Below are 19,734 nucleotides of genomic sequence, written 5' to 3' on the forward strand. Positions count from 1 at the left end.
ACACTTGATAGCGTCGCTGTTGCAATTTGAATTTGAACTCTAACTAGTTTCTCCCCCTCCACGGTCACAGGTCTGCTTTGCCTTCCACATTCCACACAGGGTGGGTGTGTGGGGGGGGGGACGTGGCATTCCCCCTGGCAGCGAGACCACACACAAACACGCATTCATTCAAAAAAAAACGTCAACACAAACAACGTGGTGCGAAACAATCCTCTCGGAGCCCGGGTGTGTGGCGTTACTGCAGCAGTATCACATCTTGGGGGCGGGTTCTTGGCGAGGTGCCAGCGCCATGAGAGACCACGAGTCGGTCGTGGGCACGGCAGCGTAGCCATGGCAACGGCCAGGGTTAGGAAGGAGGTGAAACGGAGAGGGGCTGAGGATAGATGAGTGGAGTTTCTTGAGAGGAGGGATCCTTGAGCAACAGCCCGAGCGCCACCAGCTCACGGACACGCCCTCCCTCCGCCCCACAGAGACACACTGTGGGTAAAACGCAAACAGATTATCTCACTCAAACCCCTCAGGTGCTTTCTAAAGAATCCATTTCTCCTTTTTTCGCCACTGCGCCCTCCTCCTCCCACTCGCTCCTGTCTCCCTCTCCTCCTCAGGAATCGTCCCCATTGTTCCCACCACGCTACCTGTTGACTGAAGTCTCCTTTCAAGGCCAACAAATCAGGCGGGGTTAAGGCACCTGTGTAAACCGCCCAGCCAATGACAGGTGTCCCTCAGAGGCAGAAGGCCGAACAATGGCTGCCGGAGGAACACCCAGGCGTCTCTCCTCCTCCTCCTCCCCGGCTCTTTTCATGTGGGCCCAGGCTCGTTCCCTTCGCCAGCTCTCTAACCTTTCCCTTGACAAAAGCACCGCGCTATTATGTCTGCCGGCGTGTTTATTTGCCCGTTAACAGACCGGAGGCTGCGGTCGCCGTGCAGCTCGTGTACAAACAGGTCGCCCTCAGACACGAGCCGGACTGAAAGGCCTGCATTCAACCTCTGCATTTGTTTTGAGCTGAGGACGAAGGCGGGTGCAGCCATAGATATATATATAAAGACTAGATGTCTCGTCTGCGTTGCCTGCCAACGGAGCCGGACGTCACCACATGGCGGCCATCTTGCCAGAGGTTGCTCGCTGACCCATAACATTGTGTTGGTAGCGGTAAATAACCATAACTTGCTCAATTTTCAACCGATTTTGAACCGGTCAGAGATGTAGTTATGACACTGCATGAATTATTTAATTTCTTAGAAAATAACAAAATTATTCATAAGTATGCAGTGCCATAACTACATCTCAGATGTTTATAACAAACCAGACCGTTTCAAAATCGGTTGAAAATTGAGCAAGTTATGGTTGTTTACCACTACCAACACAATGTTATGGGTGAGCGAGCAACCTCTGGCAAGATGGCCGCCATGTGGTGACGTCCGGCTCCGTTGATTGAGACATCTAGTCTTTATATATATCTATGGGTGCAGATAGAGCCCCTTGAACGCCTCATCCAGAAAAAAAGATTTGATGTTGTCACATGATGAGATTTATCCCGTCAGTGGGCAAAACTGTTTCGGCCGCAATCCCAATTTCTCCGCCCATTCAGAGGCCCCTTGTGATGATTAGCTCCTCGTCTGTGGTCATGTGACGACCCTGAGGTCTGACCCGGCGGTGGAGAGGGTCGGGAGATTAGCGACGGGCCGCTGTGTTGTGTCAACACGACGCAGAGAGAAGCCGGCTGGAGAAGGATTTCCTCTCCGGGCGCCGCTGACCAGTCACAACCTGGTGCAGGTCACATACCAGCGATCTGAGTCTGGTTAAACACACTCAGAGACAAGCATGATTATAAACAGAGAGGTGCTCTCATCCAGCTGCAGCCGTCTCTCCTTTCAGGTCAGCCCGGGAGGAAGCTCGGACTAACTCACGGTCCCTGGAGCCGAGGTGTTCAGTGTCTGCTCAGGAGGAGAACGACAGGTATTTCTGACTTGAGCACAGGGAGGGGACGGGAGCGACGGCGGTTTGATTCCAGAGGCGGTTCAGGTGGAAACCCGGTCTGTTGTTGATGCCCGGGGCTTTCGCTGTGTTTTTTGTAAGATGCCGCCTCCTCCGATTGGTCAGAGTGAACAATGCACCGCGGCGTGAAGTATTACTGCCGCGTTAAAATATTACAGGCTTCATGCTGATTATTATTCAGCTGCTTACGCCTCTAAACTCTTTTTTGCGCTGCTTGTGGAGCAACGCTTGTCAAGCCTCTGGCGTCGGGGGAAGAATGTGTAACATTGTTCAATATGAGCAGATTATATAGCTTAGTTTAATGCCATAAAGTGCACGTTTATGCTCTAGTTTAGAGATAATAAATGTGCTGTATAAACTGCAATCAATCTCTAACCTGTAATAAAGAATACGCTTCAAAATGCGTTCTGTAGAATGAGGTTCTTGAAAGCAGCCAAATCAAAGGCTGTGCTGCGTTTTATCTCGGTACATTAGGTATTTAAACATTTTCAGCTTCATGACTTTATTGGTGTTATTTTAAGCTAATTACAGCCATCAAAACATCAAATGTTCAAAGATGTAGAGCTGCTGGTGGAAAGGAATTCCCCGTTAAGTGGTGATTACTGGGGAGAGTGGAGGTTTCCCCTCAAAAAGGCAACTGGCAGAGCTCGAGAGGAGGCGAGCGGGGGGGGGGGGCGACAACGACGAGAAGCAGAGAGGAGCGAGTGACGGAGAAGGAGAGTGGGAGATGAAGACCCTGCGAAACCTGTAGAATAATCAAGTGTTGTGAATAAAAATCTGAAAAGATGTCGGGGTGGTGGTGGACGAGAGGAAAACCCTGGAGAGATACGGGTCGTGAGAAAAAAGCTGCAGAAGAGAAGACGAGAGATATTTAAAAAAAGGCGCAGGCCAGCGCTCACAGGATGTGGCGGCCGAGGTCAGAGTGTGGCGGCTTTGAGCCACGTTGTAATTACTTCTCTCTCTCCGCAAACCACGGAGGCGGCACAAGAACCCGGAGCGCGGCACTGACATGAAACCACCGCCGGCTTTGAATCACATGTGGTCAAAACTCTGACTCTACGATACGTGAGCTGAATGGGTCAGAGCCAGGAGGTGTGCCAGCGCTTGAATGAGACCTCAAACATGAGAAGAAGAAGAAGGAGAAAAAAAAGGAGCAAAAGTTCACATAGATGCCACAAAGGACACGCTCCGGCACAAAGGACGTCATGTCGGAGGAAAGCTACGAGCGGCCGCTGCTGTGAATGTGCCAAGTACTGTACTCAGGGCGAAAATCATTAACAGTTAGGAGCTTAAACAAAAAAGAAAAACACATTCCTAAAATACACAGCATTCCTCCGCTCACAATACATCGGTCTTGCTGCTATAGTCACGTTTTGGATTAGCCTACTTTCTCGCTAATCGTGCTACGGAGCAGAAAAAGAGCATAGAGATATTTTTGTTGAAGCCTTAAGCAGTTAAATTTGACACAAGCCCGAGAGGGATTAACTTTTTAATTACTCGTGAACTGTAAATGGGTCGTTCGCCGGAAAATCTATGATTTAGTGCAGGAATCTATGGAAACATGCAGATATTTGTTGTATTGTTATCTATAGATTCGAGGACATTAGCTACAGTGGACAAAACATGTCTTAATAATGCATAAAGCCCTTTATCTTAATTATTCTTAAGGTAGCCTACGAGATGGGGTCTGTTTTTTATTAGTTTTGGTTAAACGTGCAACAAGTAACTTCTGCTTCAGGGTCTCTGAATCAAAAACAGGTTTATGGTGTCTTTGGTCTCTGTAAATCCTGTTTTGATTCTGGTAATAAGATATAAATAAATGTTTGACTTTTAAACTCTTAAAAATATAACTATGAATATGTAGGTATTAATTTCTTCTTAATTTTTCCTTGTTGTTTAATGTCATTACATTGTAAATCGAGTTTTGAGAGGTAAATGGATAATAAATATATATTTTTCTATATAAATATGAATAAACTGTCCAAGATACCAAACCATTGCTTTCATATTTTTGGAGTCAGTGGTTGAGTTGTGGCAAAATGTGTGTCTGTTTTTTTTTATTGACGACAATGATGTCTATATATATATTTTTTTTTTTTCTTTTTCTTTTTAAATTATTATTATTTAATTCTTTCTTTTCTGTTTGTCCCCTGGGGTGGGGGGGGGAGAAAAAAAAAATGTTTTCATATACGTCTGTATGTATGAGATTTCATCTTCAATTGTGAAAAACAATAAAAAATAAAAAATAAAAAAAAAAATAAAAAAATGTGTGTGAGAAGTTGGCACGTTGGTATTGACAGGATTCAGAGGCAACACGTGATGACGGCTACTGAACCGTGCGAGTTCCGTGAATACTTAGTGAACATGTTAACAGACACATACTGTACACGCACAGTTACTTGAGTGGGGGGGGGGCGGGTGTCAGCTGAGGGGGCTTACTCACATGCGGCTGCTCCCCTGGATTTAACCCCAGCATCGGTTTTGACTTCACACTTAAAAAACCCCACAGAGGACCAGGACCAAAAAAAAACAGGACTTTCTAAATCCCTTTCTTCAGAGCATCCGCCCTCTTCCCAGCAGGAGATCCACCCAGCATGCGCTTCACACCCGGCTATCAGACTCCACTGACGGCTGATCAAACAACAGCTAATGAAATCTGGAAGAGCGTGGAGGAAGAACCTGAGGAGAGGAGAAAACAGTCCTGAGAGAGAAGATTAGAGTCGATACAGAGTCAAAAAAAAAAACCTTCTAACATCCTCTGACATCTGCAGCGGACACAATCTGCTTTCACTCCCGGGTCAAGGGCGATATCTTGAGAGTGCCCTGAGGGAAATCCTTCAAATTCTGTTACAAACATTCATTTGGACTATTCAAGGATGACCTGGGTGAAAGAAGTTGGGTGGTCAAAGGTCAAAGGTCATGGTGGCCTCTTGAACGATATCTCAAAACTCCTCAAGGGAACTTCTTCAACTTTCGATCGGTTGTCACTTGGACTAAGATTTTCAGACAAAGTGATTTTGTTTCAGTGGTCAAAGGTCAAAGGTCACAGTGACCTTATATGAATCTGGAAAATAAAGTTTGTAGAAACATGTACACGGGAACTGCAGTGTTTGGCGGAGGCATAGAACCACAGAGCGGTAATTCTAGTTGTCAAATATTTAAAAAAAATAAAAACACTTATACCTGATAACGTTGGTGTTAAAGAGGCTCAAACTAATATTGAGATTGCTAACATCACTGTGTGTATCAACATCCTCAGGTCTTGTTGATTTGAATGGCAGAGCTGCTGACCCCCCCCCACTGAGCCTGAAGCAGCTGAGGCCATTAAACCCGGAGACACAAACACAAACACTCTGCTCGCCCCGGTCCTTCTCCTTCTCCTCCGCACGGAGATGGTTTATCTTTCCAACACCTCCACACACACTCACACACACAAACACATGGCTCCACGGTGGCACGCAGCCACAGCATGAACTCCAGCCACAGGAACAACAAACCTCCACACTCTGCAGCCCAACCCCCCCCCCCCCGAAGCTCTCCTGAACAAAGCTCATTTATTTGTTCACACCATGACGTACGTGTCTGAGTGCAGCAGTCGACCCGGGCTTTTAAAACGCTCTGTGTGTGTGTGTTTGTGTGTGTGTGTGGAGGAAATAAGAGGAGGTGACGAGGGTTTGATAGAGCCCTTATGAATCAACACATGAGAGACAAACGAAAGAAAAGGCCGACATGCAGCAACTATACAGTTCATGTGATGGATATGAACTCCTAGAGCAGGATGTGTGATGTTTCCAATAACAAACCAGACAAGACGAGAGGATTAAATAGAAAAGAGCTGCAGTGATGTCACATGCTCAGTCAGACACACGTCAGGCGGGATGAGGAATTCATGCTCTGGAGGAGAACATGAACACAACAGTTCTTCTTTATAACCGCACTTAGGGTTGCAAAATTCCGGGGATATTCAAAGTGGGAAACTTTCCATGGGAATTAATGGGAATAAACTGGAATTGACATATACAGACATAAATACAAACATTTTGTTTTGTCACAGGCTGATTTGAGCCCTGAGGAAACTTGGGGCACTTGACTATATGCTTCTGCATCGTTGTGTCATTCTTAACATAGGTCTTTGCACAGTATTTGCAAATGTACACAGCCTTTCCTTCTACATTGGATGGGGTGAAATGTCTCCACACATGAGATAGTGCACGTGGCATTGTTCTATAGAATAAGATGAGAAAAAAGTTTGTAAAAAAACACTAATGCAATGCCAGAGATATAGATAGTTAGCCAAACAATTGGAAACGTCTGTAAACATATTTTACAATTGATGGATAAATGAATGGAAATAGGCTAGATGAACAGATGAACAATCCTCAATCAGCATGCTAATATATTTTCCCCAGTAATATCATTGAAACTTACCTGACTAGTCCTGCACACTACAGCAGGCCTCAATAGCCCTGCTGTAGAGTGAAGGATGCTGGGAGTTATCTGTGCATGTGATGGAAGAATGCACAGTGGAGGGTTGAAATTCAACATTCAGCGTGTGCTTTGGTGTACCACACTACACCAAAGGGGTGGGGGGGGGGAGATCAGCACCAAAACAGCCTTAAACCACAAGAGAAGCTGAGAGTTTGAAGGATAAACTCTGTCGTGTTAGAAAACAAGTCGGGAGTTTTATATTTCAGCTTATCCTTATTGGATAACAGCGACAATGAGAGGAGGTCCACCTGTGGCTCTGTTGTCTAAGCTCATCCTGAGGGTGGGGGGGGGGTAGAAAACATCTGTCGGCTTGGAGACGGCCTTGTGGTTGGACAGTGGCCGCTAAGCCTCCCTGAAAACCAAACACTGGTCTTACCCGACCCCCCCCGGTGACCTCTGCTAGCACGTGCCTGTCCTGGCGACCTCCGGGGGTCAAAGGGCACCGAGGCGAGGACGCTTCTCCTCCGAGTCTGTGAGCGTGTGTATTGTGCGCCGGCAGGAACCCACGCAGAGAAAGTGTGCGACAGAATGAAAGACACACAGAGAGGAGGAGAGAAAGAGGCCGAGGAGGAGAGAGATCTATCATTTTAATGGTCACTTTTACGGCCTGGGAGAGTTGGGAGGAGGCCAGGCCGGCCCATCGCTAACCACAGCCCGGCAGACAGCAGACAGATGCATCAGTGTGTGCCAGGGTTAATGTGACAAAGTGAACGACAGATGTATCCCTCAGCAGAGTGGAGCGGAGTGATTGCTGGGTGTGGCAGTGGGAGCCCGAGGGCCGGAGAGGCGTGATTTCAAAGGGAGGTCGTCAGGGGAATGATTTCCTTTCTCCGGTTTTCTCTGAATGTCAAGGAACTGATCATTAGGAATAAACGTCTGAGGAGCCAGACTGAGCAGAGAAGACAACGCACATGGAGGAAGCAGCTGTCTGAGTCTGAATTCTCCTGGGGAAGATTCAATCTTAGCTAAATGCTACAATACCAAGAAGTGAAAGACACGATGAAGGTTGAGCACATCGGATAAGTAATGGCGAGAAAAGTACGGTGGCCCTGAGAGTTCAACGCGTTAAGAAAACGTCTTCATCAGTTTGACTAACTGTGACCTGAAAATCCACACAACACAAGCAAATACACAAATGCACGGCAAATACACACAATGCAAGCAAATAGACAAATGTGCGGCAAATATACACAACTCAACCAAATACGCAAACACACAACTTGGTGGGATTTTCTACTTTTACCAGTGAACTAAATTTCTTTTGGACAAAACAAGACGTTTGAAGACGTGAACTCACAATCTTTTTGATTTGATGAGACATTATAAAGTCCGAAAGATTAATGAGTTACGTGAGAGAATAATGAATGTATAATCGGGTTTTGGCAAAGGTGCAAACTTGATAGCGAAATAATTAACTTCTCTTCTGTGAGTTTTTACATCCGTGTGTTCGGACCTTTGTCGTCAGGAAGTTAAACACCAACTCACAACGCTGCATCCAAGTCATCCAGCTACACATCGTCTCCGCAGAAAACAAAATGAACTCAACACGACAACCGAAAATAACACTATGGCTGCTTCCTGTCCAAGAGTCTCTCACCCCCTCTATTTCTGCACTGCTCCAGTTTGGTCACAAGTCTATATACAACCTCCTAAATTAGTTTTAAAGCAATAACAGCAAGAGAGTGCAGCAGCAGCCGACGAAGGTGCAAGCGTGCACTGAGGTATTTCCTTCTGCTGGGAGTGGGTGGGCACTGAAAGGCTGAGCTTTTTGGGGGGAATTAACAAGCTTATCTGGAGGGCAGCTCTGTGAAAACAAGCAATAGAACAACTCCTGAGGAGCCGAGGGAGTGAAAAGCCATCTGCAGCATGTCCAATGGGACTTAGCGGGCAGATCCCCTTCCATTTACAACAAACCCAGAGAGATCTGCAGGAATGACCCGGCTAAATGTGGAAGCTTAGCTCGGCGCTGCAGTCATTCACCGAGCCGTTTGTTTTTGTAGCTACCGAGTCACTGGGGTCTGCTCGGGAAAAAGGTTTTATTGCATGATGAATGTAGGAGCCCACGATTTGGGAAATGAAGTCAGCTGCTACACACACACACACACACATATACGTTCACTAGATTAATAACTACTCTTCATTTCATTTGTCCTCACTACACCTGGCGTTCTACTGGTTTCGGGGAATTGTGACAGACTTGTTGCACCGAAACAATCCAAACAGAGAAGAAAACCAAATCCGAGAGCAGAGGAGAAATGTGAGAGCGGGAGTTTCACGTGCACGCGGAAATAGAGCGTGAGGAGAAGAGCTGAAGCTGGAGCACATGAAACGGAAGAACAAGCCGGGTGTATTCGAGTGAGCACGGGGGTTTTGAGTGAGAGCATTACATAATCTGAAGATGAAATCAATAAGTGATCGAGCACACAGTTGAATAAAGAGAGGAAGAAACCTCAGAGATGGACTGATACATTAAAAAAAGAAATGATTTCTAAAATGTAAGAAACGTCACTGAGACTTGATATCTTAACTGTTAAATAAACTGAAAGCAAATAAATGTGTATGTAGAACTTGGATAAAGAAAATAAACATGACAAATATAAACATGAATCTTTAATGCATTCTTTATTCTTGAACATAAATCCAGATGTGCTGAGATGTCTGTGAAAGTCTAATATCGATAAATCAGTCGGCCTCTATAGTTTCCTGTGTTGCACTTCATATATGAACTGTTATTCATGAGTGTTAAGAGGATGCTGGGGGAAAGGAACAGTCCAAATGTTGCAGATAAAAATGATTGTTGCACGTACATAAAAATTAATAATCTCTCCCCCCTCTCTCTCTCTCTTTCTCTCGCTCCCTCCTCCTTACCTGAGCAGGCCGGAGGGGCCAGTAAGAGACAGATTAGCAGTGCTTTGGGGAGCAGGCTGCTGTAGCGTGCTGTAATGCAGACTGTCAGTCCCTCACAGTTGGGGGTCTACACAATGCCTCCTTGTTCAGACTGGCCCTTCGGCGCCCCACCTCTCTACCTCTCTCTCCAGCTCTCTCTCCCTCTTTCTTTCCCTCTGGTGGTTTAATCAAACCGTTAAAAAAAAAAAAAAGAAGAAGAAGAATGACGTTCAAAGCGTTTCCAGTCGACGCTGAAGAAAAAGAGAGGATTGACGGATGCAGACACAATTAGAAGAAGAAAAAAAAGAGGAAGGCGGACATGCAGACTCCGAAACCAAACATAAATCAGCTCCCGGGAAGAGAAGGAGAAAAGAGAGAGAGAGAGAGAAGGGGAGACAGGAGGGAGGAGGAGTGGCATCAAAGCATGGTTCACATTCTTCCAGATGCAAGAGCAGAAAAAGGGCTTTTTTTTTTTCCTGCATGTGCATTTGTGTCGTTGTTGCATTGGGGGGGGGGAGTAGGGGGTTGTTTAAAGGCATAATTCAATCCTGCATGAGTGGGGTGGACGTGAGGGGATAATTGCCCCGTGCACACACACCCATTAGTCTCTTTCTCAACACCACAGCTTAGTTTGATCCTCACACGCTGGATGGAGCAAGGAGCCGTATACCTGCAGCGGCAGGAATCCTCCCGCCAGCTTTCTGCACTCAAAGAAAACACGTCTGTCCACGGAGAGAACACAGGAGGAGATTGTGTGTTTAAAATGACAAAATGATAACGCCTGATTAATTAATTGCCGCGGCGGCTGTTGCCAAAACAGAGAAAGTAAAGATGAGGGAAACCGCTGGGCTGGAGGTGCAGCCGAGTGAAGCAACAGCGGCGTGTCACTGAGGAATCTGCATCGCACATTTTCGCCGTGTTTTCTTTGGAGTTTCTTACACCTCCTCCCCCCCCCCCCATGCGAGAGAGGGCAAGTGCAAACACACACCTGCAGTGTCTACACATATACGTCTCTGCAGATAAATGGGTGAGGAGTCCCTACCCCAATAACAGTTATTACTATAAAACCATCCAGCTGAACAGCGAAATGGGCGATTTGGGTGTTTTTTTTTTAGGGATTCACAGAATTACAGCAGATGAAAAATAATGATTATGGTATTACAGGCTGCCTGGTTGAGCGGTTTTGTGCCGATTATAAGATTTGATGAGGACATCCAGCCCATCTCAGCTGGTAGTTAGACGTCCTCATGCAGCCGACGTTGGCGATTTTAAAACCCAGTCTGGGTTTAATTTAGGAGTTTCACCCCCAGAATCAGACACTGTTTGAAAGAGTGACACCTTCTCTCGCTTCAATTACAGTTATTTCTTCTTCTTCTTTTTTTTTTTTTAACAGCAGCCAACGACCTCAGTCCACACAGTGATAACGCTCCATTACTCCACAGTGCTGAAACACCAGAAGTGGTTCAGTTCATACGACTCCAACCATGGAAACATTTAAACATTTGAGTCTTTAGGCAACTGTCGTCCCTCATGATCATTATCATCATCATCATCGTCTCTATATGAACCAACATAGGGAAATCAAAGAGCTGAGGGTATAACTGAAAATTAGCTTTACTTGAAACATGAAGGGATCATTTGAACAACTGAAGTGAAAGGTCTCAGGTTCGGTGTGAACACAGCTGTAGAAACAGTTTGTCTATTTGCAGGTGGTTAGTTAGTTGCAGGGAAATATGAAGGAACTAGCCTGACGTTGTCATACTCATGATTCTAGTCAGAATATGAGTCTGAGACCGTTCCATTGGGCTGTGATTATGGGGCGTGTTTCAACCGAACCAGGAAAAAAAAGCCTCTTGGCTCAATTGGATAGACCTACAACCAATCAGAGCAACGTAGTATGTGACGTATGAATCCCGTAGGAAGGACGGCAAAAACATCTTTTCGATCTACAAATGCCTTGATCGCGTTTCTCTGTTCCTCTTTCAAAATTAGTGCGCTGTCGATGTCTCCTGAAACAGACTCAATGGCAGCATCTACACACCTCAGCTCTTCAGCGGCAGGCATGTTTGTGGAAAACAAAGTCAACCCAAGCGCTGTTTGATGACGTAGTTGATGACGTAACTGCTGATCATCTGTCCATCATCGTATAAAGCCCGCCCTGACAATTTGATTGGTCCGAAAAGAAGCTGTTCGGAGATAATTTCTCGCTAACGACCGAACTTCCCGACCAAAAAATGTTGTGGGCGGGGCTAAGTTCGTCTGGCACCCAGGCTATGAAGGAACAGCAGTGACCAGGAATATGTTTAGCTTGACCGATGAAGTTTGTTTTAGAGGCTCAGCAGCAGCGTGGATATGAGGTGAAGAATGAAGCAGCTGGTGATGCCTTTTAAAACTAAAATATATGAGTGTGGACGCAGAGGAAGAGGAAATCAGAATAAAAGGTAACAGATCATTTTCTGCGATAAACTTTCTATCTTCCCTGCGACTCTGTTTTGCATAGAACATTACTCACATACCTCCGTTTAATTTAGTGCGTAATTGCCCCAACAGCAGCCAAATCATTTAATAAGTATCACCTCAGTCAGGATGTGCAGTCGCCCAGCACATATTTTGGCAACGGGACAAAAGCTGAATGTGATTGGTTACCGTGGCTCATATGCCAGGACTTGACTCAGTTGACACTAAACTCGCCTTCAAGACATTAATCATGTCGACGCTTCTGCCCTCAATGCTTCGTCCTTTTATTCGGGAATTTCCATCGGCGTGTTGTGTTTCCTCGTTAAAAACACGCACAAGAAACTTGATTTATCTGTAGTTGCATCTCAAGTCACTTTCTAAACCCTCCACAGTGAAGCTATGACTATAAAAGCTCTGTTTATTGCTGCTGTTATGAGGGATAATTAAATTTTCTCACACCGTGTGTAAATTGAGCGGCGGGGAAACGTCGTTTCCTGTTGTAAACACTCGTCTCTCATCGCCAGCGCCGCTGTGCTGCTCCCCGGCGTGATGTCGAGCTCTGCTTTATGCGTGTGTGTGTGTTTGTTTATGTGCTTATTGTATCCAGGTGGAGAGACTTACACAGCAGGTCACGTCTTTCATCGCTATCATGTTGTGTCAGGCCAGACTTCCACCTTAAATTACACACACACAATAACACACACACTGCGCCACAACCACACACGGGAGGCACGCACATTCAGGAGTTGATAGTCGCACGTTAACCTTTTCCCTCAGTCGCTCATGTCCCAGAAGTCTTTGGGATTTATTTATTCAGGCTAAACGTGACCACATTACAGGGGAAGCTAAACGGCCGCTTATGACATTTTAAGTGTCAGCAATAAATTCCCAGCGTACGAAGTGTTTCGCTTTCTGTAACGTGAAGCACGGACCTCTGACTGCTCGGAGCTTTAATGACCTTCTGTGGGTTTCTGACACAGACTGTATATAAAAGATGGACGACAGGACTTCTCCATGAAAGTGAAGCGGAAGCTGCTCGATTGTCCCCTGGTGGCTGGTACAGGTTATAACTCCTGCTGCCTCATCCGTGTTAGTGGAAGGGCTGTGGGCCGTATTAAGAGGTCTGACATTTAAGGTCAATCTTATCACTGTTTTTTATTTATTATTTATCAATTTATTTGATGCTATAAAGACGAGTTGAAACTTCATGGTTGACATCTGAGGCCGATTCTAGATGACAGCTATCATACCTGGAATATTTTTGGCTCCGGACACTTCTGGTCTATTTTATCCTTTACTACATCTTTATTATTGATAAAGAACGAAAAGGATTCAGGTTTCTTAGTTCAAGACCTTATCATTTAACCTCTCTCCAGGTTTTTTACTGAAAGTTTATAAAAAGCAGCACTGAAAGGGATTTGAAAGGATTTTAGATAAGCAGATTTGGAAAAAAACATTCAGATTTGATCAAACCTTCTGCAACCTGTCCGCTCACCGCATTCAGGTGGATTTTGATGATAAAATCAAGAAGGGGTTTTAGTTTGACTGTACTAAGCTCCCTCTTCGACACCCAGGAGGCTCTGGACTGTCTCCGACCACCGGCGCTCTCGTGAAAGTCTGGAGAATGTCGAATGAAACCATGCGAGGACACAGCAGTGAGAAAAAGAGCAAAACAAAACACGTAGAAGACAAAAACATGTGATCTCTGCAGCAGAATAAATATATTATGTCTTCCGCTGCCACCTAAACGCAATAGAGATTTCTGTTAAGTTTTTCATGTGTGAAAGGCAAACTCCGGAGAAAGTCCAAACCCAACTTGTGCATGACATTCTCCGGAGTTCATGTCTGAAAAACCCTTCACAGAAACTGTTCTTTGAGGAGAAGCAATCCCTGTCTCGCTGTCGACTCCTTGAGGAAAGCGGCCTCATGCCAGACTCTCGCCTGCCGACACCGCGGTAGACAAAACAAGTGGGCGGCAGGATTTGTTTAGACAGAGCTCACCTGGCGCTCACGCAGACAGAGAAACAGTGATCAGCCAAGCCCCAGGGAGGAGTCGAGGCAGGGAGGAGGTGGGGAGGAGACGGAGAGGTGGTGGTGGTGGTGGTGGTGAGGAAAGAAGCAGGGGAGCTGGTGGGTGTGTGAGTGGGGGAAGGGAAGGGGTCAAGAGGAGGGAGCAGGGGGTCCGGTGCGCTGTACCCTGATCTGGGAGCCACGAGCAAAACTGGAGCGGATTATGATTTGAGGAGTCGAGAGGAGAGCTCAGTGATCGGTGGAGGGGTGTGCGTGTAAAGCAGGCAGACTTTTGTGTGTCTGTGTGTGTGTGTTGTCGTGCAGTTGAAGGGTTTGCCACAGTGAAGCAATCAGCTGATCTGTTCACACTTTTTTTATTTATTGTTTGTTTCTTTATTGTTTAAGCCCTATTGTAATTGTCCAATCAATACTTTTTCCTATAAATCAATCAAATACAACTCTAGAAAACCATATTAGCTGTCATTAGCTGTATAATATTATAATTATTGATTCATCTTAGGGGGAAAAGAAGTTTAATATAAAAGTATAAAACTGTAAAAAAAAGTTATTTTACTTCACTCTTTATTGATAAGTTATTCAAAGTTCTTCCTCCTCTCTTGAACTGAATCAAATTCCATGACCTCTGGAGAAACTGTTGACTTTCTTTCTATCTCCCCTGATTGTGGGGACATGTGTTCACGAGGTTCGACAGCGGGGAACAAAGACCGAGGTGGATGATACCCCCCCCCCCACACACACACACACACACCCACCCACCCCCCCCCCTAACCACACACTCACAGTTACTATGGGTTGACCTCAGTTGACCTCCCCAGCCCCTCGACAGCCTCACATCCTATTCACTGGGGTTAAATAAGGTTTCGCCCACAGGGTTTTTTTATGACAGAGGAAGAGAATGAACGCCGCCTGGCTCACTGTCGCCCTTTGGCAGCGGCACGGAGTTCGCCTGGCAACAAGTGATAAACACTGCATGCGCTTCTAATTGAGCCTCTCCTGTATAAACGCGAGAAAAGCTCAGCGAGCGGCAGAAAAGGCTCCACTTCCATCACGTTAACTAGGTTTTAACAAAAATGATTCCATCTCACTATCGTCTGATTAGAGCAAAGTACAAACAAGCAGAAATAACACTTGTGTATCTCAGGAAACACTTGTGAAGTGTAGTCTTAGAGATGAGGTTAGTGTTAAAATGCAGATACCAATTATTTTCCTTATCGACTAGAATGGAACTCAGTAGAGAACATCCATCTGTCCAAAGCCCACAGTCCCCTCACATCCATATCAAGCTGCACCACATTGCAAACGCTTATAGATATCTGTTCAAATCAAAATCAAATGAATATACGCTGGAAAAATGATGAAACACACAACCTCACAATGTTAAAGAAAGTTAACATTCTAAGTTAACCCCAAAAAATCCTGTATCTGCCACTTAGACTAGAACAAAGTTGAATGGGTTCTTTCTTGGCCGATGTCTCATCCTTCACTCACTATGTTTACATGATGGCAGAAACCCGATTTCGGCCGAAATCAGGTTTCTCTATCCATGGGGGGTTAACTGCTCTATCTCAGGGTACATGGCACTGAGAAATCCGACTCTTGTCCGAAAGCATTTCACGATAGGTGGCGCTGTTTTCATTACAGCTAGTGGTGATACAGCCATTTCCGCTTGACCTCGTCACCACTAGCAACCATAAACAACAACAGCCTTCAACTCAGCATGCGAGAAAGATGACGAACGGAGAGCAAGGTGAAGCTACGTCCCTCTACATGATGTTGTGCATGTTTACTCTAGGAGTACTGCGAATGCGAATGGCGCATTTGATTAGAATGGTAATGGCGAGTGCCGGCCGGCACCGGGCAGCGACATTTTATCTACGTGTCGACTTCCGGGTCACGGCCAGGGAGGGAGGGAGGGAGGGAGGGAGGAGGGGGGGCAGGATCTCAAGCATGCGCAAAGACGTCTTCTCCAGTTGTTGTCTAGCTTCCAGAGTTACATGCGCGCGTTGTCCGATATACAGCCAAATCCGATCTACTTATCTGGGGGTGGTTATCCGACTTCAGTCGGACACAAGAAATCTAGATTTGTGGAGTTACATGACATGGATCTTCGATTGAAACCGGACAACGCCAGAAATCGGGTTTCAATCGGACACATGTAACCGCAGTGAATAGAAAAGCAGCACATCCACACAACTGAGAAACTGCTACTATATTTGGGCCATTTTACCCATAAAATAACCAAGGATTTATTCAATATCAGGCCCATACACTAACTAATCAACTCTTTGTTGGCTCTTTTTTGGTGTGACATGGATGCTGTGGTGCAGAATCGTCCATATTTGAAGTGACAAAGCTCAACATGTGTGGTGAAGGATGTTTGGCAGCTGGCTGGGTTTCTTTGGCGCAGCCTTTTCTCTGTGAAAGAACAGTGACGTTACAAGATGAGCTCTCGTCACATCAGTACAACTGTGCACAAGCATGAACGAGGCGAGAAAAGTGACAAACAACAACATTAAAGTGTCAATAACCTTTGAGATAAAGAGTATTAATTAGCGTCCTGCCCCCTCAGTTAGCCTGGGGGCGGCTAAGTGTTGCGGCGCTCACTCCACACCTCTAATTAGCCGTTCAGGCAGCTGTATAATAGCAGATGATAACAGGGAGGGAGACAGAATGAAATTACCCTCCAGCACTGTTTGTTTCCATTTCAGCAGAGAGCTGAAAGCCGCTGACGAAATATGAAACTGCCATTACCTCCCCCCCGTCGTCAACAAATTATGCAAATGCAAGAAGGACACAAATTCACTAAAAATAGCAACTTTTACAACTGTAGACATTCAACGATTGGCTCCAGCTGGTGAATGCACCTCAGAGACAGACGCCTTGTTCTCGTCCACCATCACTAATCAACCTTCTGACTCATGAGAGGTCTGACTGACACATGTTGGATCCAAACCCACCACTTCTGTCACCCTGCAGCCCGGCAGCACCTGTCAATCAATCCGCTCCTCTCGGTCTCCAGGGAGACTCCAGCCCGTGGAGAATGTGAAGACTGAAGGATTTCTTTGTCCCCTGAGGTTTTCTCGTTTCATTCACAGTGACGCTCGGTCAGCGTGTCTGTAAAGCTGCTTTCAGACGTGAACTGAACTCTAGAGAGACCTCCGAACATTCTCCGGAGGGCTGTAGAGAGCCTCAATACTTCATGCAGACTTTCTCCAGCCGGCCCCTGGTGAAAAGGCCTCAGAGAGTCCGAAGGAGCTGATGTGAGAACACAGCAGGAGATCCTCCGCAGGACTCACCGCGAGCAAGTGGGCGTGTTGATGATGTTACTAAAGGGAGACGCCGGTGTTGATGTACTGGAAACAAACCCATGTGAACTCAGCAGAGCCATTTATAAGTTACCAGAACTCCGGACTCAACTCTGCAGACATTCTCCTGAGGTCAAGACTGAAAACGGCTTCTGAGAACGCTCTGTCCCTGATGAGAAGAGAAAGTTTCATCCTTGGACTCTACATCAAGTGTTCCAACAGTAAAACTGATATTAGTTCCATACACAGCAACTGAAGAGCTCCACAAGAAAGTAAGTATATATCGGGGTGTGTCCTGAATGTTCAAGGACAAAGTTTTTGCACTACCCTTTCTTAGTTTTTGCACTTCAGTTAATGTGTAGAAGACAATGTTGTTCACAGAATTAAATGTGACATTTGAAGTGAGTTGAGCAGTCTTATTTTCCTCATTTTTTGTAATGCCTTTGAATAATATGGGGGACATGAATCGCAATAAATCGCAGAATCAAATCGCAATACTTGCAGTATCGCAATATATCGCAGAATCGCAATACTATTGAATCGTGGCCCAAATATCGCAATACTATTGAATCGTCACATTTTTGCCAATTCCCACCCCTAAAAGAAATGTCGAATAAAAGCTCGACTTCCAACCAGTCAGGTAGAAAACAATTCCTGGAGAACCCAAAGCTCTCCTTCCAACAAGTTATGCCTGTGACATAATATTTGCATAATCATATCTAAGCTGCCGTGTTGGTAAATCTGCTCTGAGGCGGAAATCTGGAATCAGATGGTCTTTATCCCTCCGTGCTTAATTAACCATTTGATTAACTCGGTTGTATTATATATTTGGCTCAATCAACAACCACATGCACACATGCCCGGGACGTTACAGGACCGAAACCTTGTTAATGCACCTTCATCTTCAGCAGCTCATTAGGCAGCAGCACGGGCTCTTTAGCACCTTTTCCCCACAGTGTCGAGGCTGCTCGTTTCCAACCATTAGACCCATTAGAGGCCAATTAACACCGACACAAAGCTCCCTTCCTGTTTTATGGCACAGTAAACACGACCTGCAGGCCGGCCCTGGGCTCAGCAACAGCTCAGTGGCCTCGACTGCAACACGGAACAACTCATTAGTTTAGTGATATCCTTAAATAACAAAAAAAAGCCTGCAGATTCTGTCACACCAGCTTGCACTTAAACCTCAAGTAATTGGCAGCAACTTGTACGTGAAGCACAATAAACTGTTCAAAAGCTGCACAGGAGATCCCTGGGTCTTTAGACAATAGCAGTGACACATTAACCAGTTTTATCTCAGTTGCATCAGTGGGATATGAGTAGCAGATCTGCCTTGGGAAACCATTAATCCCCCATTACAGCAGGATTTGGTCGTGGTGCTCCAATGTGGTTGCCCTCCCTCCCTCCCTCCCTCCCTCCACTACAAGTGTGTCAGAATGGGGCCGGGAGATAAGCGCAGGATACGGGTCTTTTCCGCATGTTTAGGGTTGTGTTGTAGTCGGTTTGTGAGGCGCAACACTTGAGCCCTGCAAGCTGCAGCACGCCACAGGCCCGGGCTGTCCCGAGCTGAGGCGACGCAACCCTGCAAATCACCGCAAATCACCGCCAATCACCGCAAATCACTGCGCACTGCTTTGGGAAACGCGTGCGTAAAAGTCGGATCCAAACGTGCAAGGAGCGTCACTTTTACGCCCTGGATGAAAGTGTGAAAAAGGTGGAATAAAGTGGGATTTTTTTTTTTCACAGCTCGTACACACAGCTTCTGTCAACACACAAACACAAAGTGGTGCCAACCTGAGAGGTCCGAGGATCCGTGGCTGAGGTCGCACCGCGCGGCCAGGAGCGTTAATCCCAACAGGAGCGCACTACCGACGGCTGAGAGAGTTCCATCCGAGAAGAACATCCTTGAAGCCTCGAAGTTCGTGGGTTGTTGTTCCTCTGGAGCATTAGAGATAAGATCCAGCGGCCGCAGCAGCAGCAGCATCGAGGGGTTCTTCAGGCTGTGCGTCGGCGTGTGCGGGAGACGTGCGGTTCCATTGGGTCCCTCATCCTCCCTCCGCGGAACAGCTCCGTGGCTGCTTCATTTTCGAACTGCGTGTTGTGCTGTGTGGTGGTGTGGCGTGTGGAGGAGGCTAGCCCACCTGGAGGACCGACCCCTCCTCCCTCCTCCCTTCCTCCCTGCATGGTCTCAAACACACACAGCCCCCCCCCCCCTCACACACACACACACCCCCACACACGCAGCAGCTAAATGTCTCCATCAAGAGTTTCTCATGCAGCTGAAGCTACTGTGTGTCGAGGAACATGGATCTTTTTAATATAACATAATGGATAAATCAAGGTTTTATCTGAGTTTTAATTATTATTTGATATTATTAACACAACAATAACAACAACTCTACTGCCACGCATGCTAATGCTAATCATAATAATAACAATAATTATTATTATTCTGTGGTATCTTTCAAAAGTGCCTCACAAAAAGCACAAATAATAAACAACCAACAAGCTAAAATAATACATTAATAACATTTAAATCTAAGACAGCAAAATACATAATATGAAATCTAC

At 45.9% G+C, this 19,734-nt stretch overlaps 1 protein-coding gene across 1 annotated transcript in view; it reads right to left on the reverse strand.

The window, feature by feature from the left end:
* The window catches only part of LOC133024622 (protein eva-1 homolog C), a 71,740-nt gene extending 52,674 nt beyond the window's left edge, over positions 1-19,066 (reverse strand). Inside the window, exon 1 of the mRNA XM_061091781.1 lies at positions 18,958-19,066. Within this exon, the coding sequence (XP_060947764.1) occupies positions 18,958-19,066 (109 nt within the window). The remainder of the gene's footprint in view (positions 1-18,957) is intronic.
* Between the last annotated feature and the right edge of the window lie 668 nt (positions 19,067-19,734).

The sequence above is a fragment of the Limanda limanda genome, chromosome 18 (genome assembly GCF_963576545.1).
Source record: "Limanda limanda chromosome 18, fLimLim1.1, whole genome shotgun sequence".
NCBI classification, from domain to species: domain Eukaryota; kingdom Metazoa; phylum Chordata; class Actinopteri; order Pleuronectiformes; family Pleuronectidae; genus Limanda; species Limanda limanda.